This window comes from Octopus bimaculoides, chromosome 1 (assembly GCF_001194135.2).
Source record: "Octopus bimaculoides isolate UCB-OBI-ISO-001 chromosome 1, ASM119413v2, whole genome shotgun sequence".
NCBI classification, from domain to species: Eukaryota; Metazoa; Mollusca; class Cephalopoda; order Octopoda; family Octopodidae; genus Octopus; species Octopus bimaculoides.
In genome coordinates this window covers 7,558,844-7,566,124 of record NC_068981.1, presented here as the reverse complement: position 1 = coordinate 7,566,124, position 7,281 = coordinate 7,558,844, and the positions used below count along the sequence as shown (strand labels likewise).

General features: G+C 38.1%; 1 protein-coding gene across 1 annotated transcript; it reads left to right on the top strand.

The window, feature by feature from the left end:
• Positions 1 to 3,335: 3,335 nt before the first annotated feature.
• Positions 3,336 to 5,312, top strand: LOC106871956 (cysteine-rich venom protein pseudecin). The gene has a single exon (XM_014918738.2). It carries the CDS (start codon positions 3,712 to 3,714, stop codon positions 4,633 to 4,635), a length of 924 nt encoding a protein of 307 aa, XP_014774224.1. The 5' UTR covers positions 3,336 to 3,711; the 3' UTR covers positions 4,636 to 5,312.
• Positions 5,313 to 7,281: the final 1,969 nt, after the last annotated feature.

Sequence of the window (7,281 nt, the reverse complement as noted above, 5' to 3'; positions counted from 1 at the left end):
ATAAAATATATATAAAATATATAGTTTAGGGAAAATAACCAAGTTTCAAGAACTCATCGATGAAAATCCACTATCACATATAGAAAAATTAATAATTAAAAGCACAATAAATGAGTATAATATAAAGTAAAGTAAATATCATAAGATAAATATAATAAAATAAATAAAAAATAAATATTTATCTTATGATATTTACTTTACTTTATATTATACTCATTTATTGTGCTTTTAATTATGAATTTTTCTATATGTGATAGTGGATTTCCATCGATGAGTTCTTGAAACTTGGTTATTTTCCCTAAAACTATATATATATATATATATATATATATATATTAGCTCTCATTTCTAGCAACTGTAGGTGCTATTTTGCATCCTCATTTATTTATTATGTATATGTGTGTGTGTGTGTGTGTTTGTGTATACACAAACACATATATTATCATCATCATTATCATCGTTTAACGTCCATCTTTAATGCATGCATGAGGAGGACGGATGACATGAGCCGGACAGATAGAAAAACTACCCTATACTAGTGCGTCTGTTTTGGAAGGGATTTTATGGCTGGATGCTCTTCCGGACACCAACCACTTTACAGAGTGGATTCAGTGCCTTTTACATGGCACTAGCGCAGTGGAAGTTAGTTTTGGCATGATTTTTACAGTTGGATGCCCTTCCAAACGCAAACCACATTACAGTGTAGACTGGGTGCTTTTAACGTTTCACGAACATTGGCAGGGTAACCAAATAACTCATAAGACAAGGAATTATGAGAGGGGCAGGGGCATTTGAGGAGGGGAACTTGTGTCAGAGGATGAAAGGTTAGAGGGTGAACGAAACAGAGGCAGAAACAGGTGTCTTGCTATAACGGAGGGGGCATTGGAAGAGGTGATCCAGTATCAGATGACTAACGGTTAGAGTGTAACAGAGAAATAGAGGGGCAGAAAAGGGGGTCTTGCTGTAGAGGAGGTACATGGTGACCCAGTGATAGAGAGAGAGAGGTACAAGATGAGACCAGAAACAAGTGTACTGATGGAAAGGAGATACTTGGTTATCTAGTCACAGGAAAAACAAGAGAAGAGAAAGATATATATATACATATATATATATATTGAAAGAGAGAGAGAGAGAGAGAGAGACCAAGTGAAAGAAAGAGACCAAGTGAGAGAGAGAGACCAAGTGAGAGAGAGAGACCAAGTGAAAGAGAGAGACCAAGTGAAAGAGAGAGACCAAGTGAAAGAGAGAGACCAAGTGAAAGAGAGAGAGAGAGAGAGAGAGAGAGAGAGAGAGAAAGAGAGAGAGAAAGAGAGAGAGAGAGCGAGAGAGAGAGAGAGAGGAAACAGCAACATTTTAAGAGAGAGTAGAAGAGAGATGGTGTTATGTTTGGGCATACTCAAGTAACAAGAATATGAGCGTAGAACCTGGTTAGATAAATAGGGAGTGAGCTTTGGGGGTGTGGGGAGTACAGTGAGCAGGGCAGTGAGGGCAAGAAAGGGGATAGGAAAGCAATCTTAATTTATGAAGAGGAAATGTGTGAGGAAGAGAAAGATGCAATTAGAAGAGGAGTTGTAGTTTGATTTCTTGTGGTAGAGTGGGTGAAAAGTGTGTTGTTAAATGTGGCTGGGTCTTCTCTAGAACCTCATATCGCCAAACATCTCCGTCCACTGTCATTTCCTCCTTGAGCCCGCACATCCTAAGGTCGGTCCTCACCACTTCATTCCATGTCCTCTTAAGTCTCCCTCTTCCACAAGTACCAACCACTGCTGTATACATCTGTCTTTACTCATACTCATCACATGTCCAAACCAGTGCATTTTTATCTCCTACATGGCAAATTTAATCCCTCTTACGCCCAATTTTTCTCCTCTCAACACAATTTTGCTTTGTCGGTCATGCGCACTGATGTTGCAAATCCAATGAAGCATACTACCTTCATTCCTCTCGAGCCTATGCATGTCCTCCGCCGTCAGTGCCCATGTCTCACTACAATGTAACATAGCTGTTCTCACACAAGCATCATACAATCTACTTTTCATTCTGCGAGAGGGTCATTTTGCTACCAACAGAGGTACTACTTCTCTGGACTTTATCCACCTTATTCTTATTCTACAGACAATACTTTCAGAGCATCCACCACTGTTACTAATTTGGTCACCTAAATAACAGAAACTATCAACTACGTCAAGAGATCCTGCTGAGATTTTGAGAGAGCTTAAGTCCATCGTGCTCTTCGTACTTACTGTTCCTGCGCATCTGCCACACGCAAAAACAACCTCATCTGTTAACCTACCTGCACTTCCACTGCATCCCTTATGCGTCCATAGCTTACACTTGGTGCAGCAAATGGAATTACATCCCACTCCTTTCCTACTTATTGAACTGGGTCGTTTGCCAACGGGAATGAGAGTCTTATCTCTTATGTAAATATAGGCTTGCCTCTCAACCACGTGCTTCCAAATTTAGTCCCACTCTGTGGAACCTTGGACAAGGGTCAGGGTCTTCTGCCACAGCCTCGAGACCACAAAATGACTGTGAGTGGATTTGATGGACAGAAACTTAAAGAAGCGGGTCGTGTATTTATATATATGTGACGGGGGTGCATGTATTTGTGCATGTGTTTGTCCCTCACCATCGATTGACAATTGGTGTTGCGTTTACGACTCCGTAACTAGCTTAACACCCGGTGTTGGTGCCTTAACGTCTCCGTAAGTTAGCGGTTCGGCGAAAGAGACCAATAGAATAATTTCTAGTCTAAGAGCAAAAGTACTGGAATTGATTCGTTCGACTACAAAAAATACTTCAAGGTCGTGCCCCAGTATGGCCGCAGTCTAATGACTGAAACAAGTAAAAGATAGACATCATGAATGTTAAAAATGGCTGTTTGGGAATTTGGTAAAACTGAGTATCGTTTAGTCTATGCCGTTTTGATATCTCTCTTATAAACCATTTTGTATCTGCCTTGAAATAGAATTCAATTTATCGCTTTTAGACAAATCATTCTTCTGGAAGCACAACAGCCAAAATAAGGCGGGGAAACGTTCTGGAAGCTAATATTTCTGCTGACAATAAAATGATTCTCTCTTCGAGTAAAGGGAGTGAATTTTAGTATTTAATCGCCTTACTTGAAAAGTATATGATTTAATTGCTTTTGCAAGGAAAATCTGTCCACAAATTAAGACATTATTTATTTAGAATGAATGATGTTATTTAGGTTAAATATTATTTAGAATAAATGTTTGAATTCAATGAGTCATTCATTTTTTATTATTGAAATGGTTCGCCAAGAGAGAAGTGGGATGGATACAAACGCTCATTTCTTGAGAGGAAACAGACTTCCTGCGTCATATGACGTGACTTGTAATATCGTTCGTTGAGCGTTGCCGTTGGAAGAAGTTTAAATTTCAATTTCTAAGATGTTATATCAAAAGGATTATCTTAGAAGGTTTAATGTACTCCATAAGCATCCTGCTACACAACTTACAGGTTTGTCAACTAAGAATTTATCAAAATAATTTTGTTTGAAAATACATTGACGCACGAGTATCCAACTTTGATTAATAATAAAAACAATATAGTTGGAATAAGGGAACTTAAAAGACGTATTTTTTGTCAGTAATTCAATTGTGTAATAAATATCGAGAATTTTTGGAATGAGAAAACCTTTCTCTAGGACAGGAAAGCTGGGGAAGTCTGCCTCGATTTATTACAATGAAAAACCAAATGACGTTCAAGTATTTAAAATACTTAATTGTAATTACAGTGGCGATGCGTGTATGTATTTCGGAAGGAAATTGCCCAAGAAATTTTTGGCATAAAGAAAAGCACACTGCATGTCTTGAAAAGTCGCCTGAGTTAATAGAATCCCTGTATGTGAGTGAGAAGGATAAAAATGCCATAGTCGACATGCATAATGCTTATCGAAGTAGTGTTAAACCTCCGGCCTGTAATATGTTTAAAATGTACTGGGATAATGAACTGGCCTACGTTGCGCAGAAATGGGCCGATAATTGTGAATATAAACATGATGAAAATTCTAAAAGAAGTATACCTCTAAAGTATAGCGTAGGTCAAAATATTGCCGCAGGATTCCCGAACTGGGAAAACGTCGTATTTGCCTGGCATTCTGAAGGGAGAAATTATAAATTTGGTAACAAAAAATTGAAAAATACCGGGCATTACACGCAGATAGTGTGGTCGACATCACTTCTAATTGGCTGCGGTGCGTCACGTTGTTCGTTCATAGGAACGCTGTATGTTTGTAATTATGCTCCTGCGGGAAATACATACGGTCAAGACCCCTACCGACGCTGTCAAATCAAGCGACCTCTGAACGATTGTGGTAACAGTCCTTGTTATAATTTCGGTACACTGAACAGACTTGACTGCTCCTGCCATTGTTTAAATTATCATCAAATACATGGACCCCGTTGTATGATAAACTGTTCCTTTTCTGACCCAATTTTTCCGTGCCGTTTAAGAACTCATGAATCATGTAAATATACAAATGTACGCCCTACTTGTCCTTGGCTATGCAAAGAATGTAATAAAGGATTTTTGTCTCGAAGGACAAACTGGGTTCTCCTTTGTGCTGCGCATATTTTGAGGATCATCATGTACTCTGATTATCATTAATCGTTATCTCGAATCAATTTCGAACATTTGGATCAACTATTCAGCTCCTACACTTTACTTTTCGCATATCATTTAAGATCATCGAACACGATCGCATATTTTTCTTGTAAAAGAATTTTTATTTATAATCGTTAACATAAACATTTTAACAGAATTTAAAAATTTGACAATATGTTGAATTTTTAGTTTAGCTTTACCAAATTCCCCGGTGAGTAAAACTCTATATTTCGTAGTTTGTCCAATTTCACATTTTACTCAATTTTTCCACGCACTGTTTTATCTCTATGACTTCAAATCCCACCGTTGTTAACATTCCATTTCAACGTTTTGGAGTCGTTAAAGCAAAATACCTCTCGAGTGTTTGGTTCAATTATATTTTTACAATTCATCATAAACATGAATGGAACTATAATACAATATAGGACAAATTGTTTTGAAGACAATATAACTTCCTTCTGACGATGTAATGAATGCATTTAATTCCTCGAATGCAAATTCTAGCAAACCTACTTCGCTCATTATATTTCATGTAAAATCTGTAACTTGTCTATATATACTTATATACATCGGTCATGGTATTTCATAGGACAGAGTACAACGTACTGAAATACAAAATGCTTAGAAAGTAATTATGTACATATATTATGTTAATATGTCAATAAAAATGAATACCAAAGCGCTTGTAATTACTTTTGCCTTTTCAGTAATTAGTGTAGTGTTAATGAATTGCAAAAACATAACAAAACAAACTGCACATAAAATACCCTCCACCACAATAAAGCTGATGAAGAAAGCATATATTTTCCACGAGAACAGAAAATGAGATGCCTTCTTCAACTTGTGACTTATAAAGTGTCAAAGGTCAGATGGTACAAATATCAATCATAAAATTCAGGTTGACTGACACAAATGGCAAACTCAACATAAACAAAAGGACAAATGGGTTTGCGTCAACAAATTTAAAAGATGGGGACGATATGAATCAGCAATGAGAAGGATAAAACAACGAAGGAGGCTTTCAATAATCTGAAGACTACAGCAAAAATGATATTATACAGCTTCGTAGTAAGGCTTTGAAAAGCAACGCTACTTATTCGTCCAGTTGTTTATAGAATCTCGGTGAAGCAAAGTCGATAAACTGTTGCTTCTAGTCTGAGATTGAAAAGGGATTTGAATATTGCAATTCCCTGCAGAAACTGGCAAAAAAATTGACTGAAAACAATATTGAACTATTCCGTTTTTGTACTTGGTTTGAAAAGAAACTTGGTCTCGGGTTCACTCGAATGTTTGAAACATTTTGCTGTATCTCGAGAAGGACGTTGTTCTTTTTCATTTCTTTATTTTTTTACTTGTAAATTGGTTAACTTCTTAACCAATTAACTCAGTCAGTCATTTAGGTTTGTCAAAGACTTTTCGTTGAAGAAGGCAGCGAGCTGGCAGAATCGCTCGCACGCCGGACAAAATGTTTAGCGGCATTTCGTCCGAACTCAAATTCTGCTGAGGTCGACTTTACCTTTCATCCTTTAGGGGTTGATAAAGTAAGTACCAGTTGAACAGTGGAATCGATGTGATACACTTACCCCTCCCCCCACTAAAATTGCTGGTCAAGTGCTAAAATTTGACACCAAATTCTCTTCGTTACAAGACTAAAAGTTTTTGTAGAACCAGTCCCTGGCTGTAAAGGCTTAGGTCATCAGTGCCATTGAGAATCCGCCCCATTATAAAGATATCAAAATAGATTTCTAGCCACAGATTTGCGAACGCAAAGTTGATGCATATCCATAATAAAAGACAAGCAGAGACGGTAAATAAATATTCTTTTCTACTCTAGGCACAAGGCCCGAAATTTTGGGCGAGAGAGCCAGTCGATTAGATCGACCCCCAGTACTCAGCTGGTACTTAATTTATCGACCCTGAAAGGATGAAAGGCAAAGTCGACCTCGACGGGATTTGAACTCAGAACGTAAAGACTAATGAAATACTGCTAAGCATTTCGCCCGGCGTGCTAACGTTTCCGCCAGCTCGCCGCTTTATGGTAAATAAATATTCTTTTTTACTCTAGGCAAAAGGCCCGAAATTTGGTGGGAGGGGGCCAGTCAATTAGATCGACCCAGTACGCAACTGGTACTTAATTTATAAACCCCGAAAGGATGAAAGCAAAGTCGACCTCGGAGGAATTTGAACTCAGAACGTAAAGATAAACGAAATACAGCTAAGCATTTCGTCCGGCGAACTGTACAGAAGATAAACAGCCAAACACTGTAAAAATATTGACTTCAAATTTTGGCACAAAGCCAACAATTTGGGGGTGGGGGTAGGTTGGTTACATCCACCGCAGTACTCAAATGCTACTTATGTTATCGAATCCGAAATGATGAAAGGCCGGGTGGACCCCGCCTGATTTTGAACTCAGACAAAATGCCGCAAAGCATGATGCCCGGCGTACTAGCGATCCTGCAACTTGGTGCCTTACACTGGACAAAATATTGGCGAGAAGAATTTCAATGAAAGAAAAAGAAACAAAAAAAAATTATATGCAACAAACCAAAATATTTATCTTTTAACTTGTTTCACCCGTTCCACTATGCGGCCATACTGGGGCACCTCCTTGAAGGGATTTACTCAAATGGCTCTACGTTACCACCT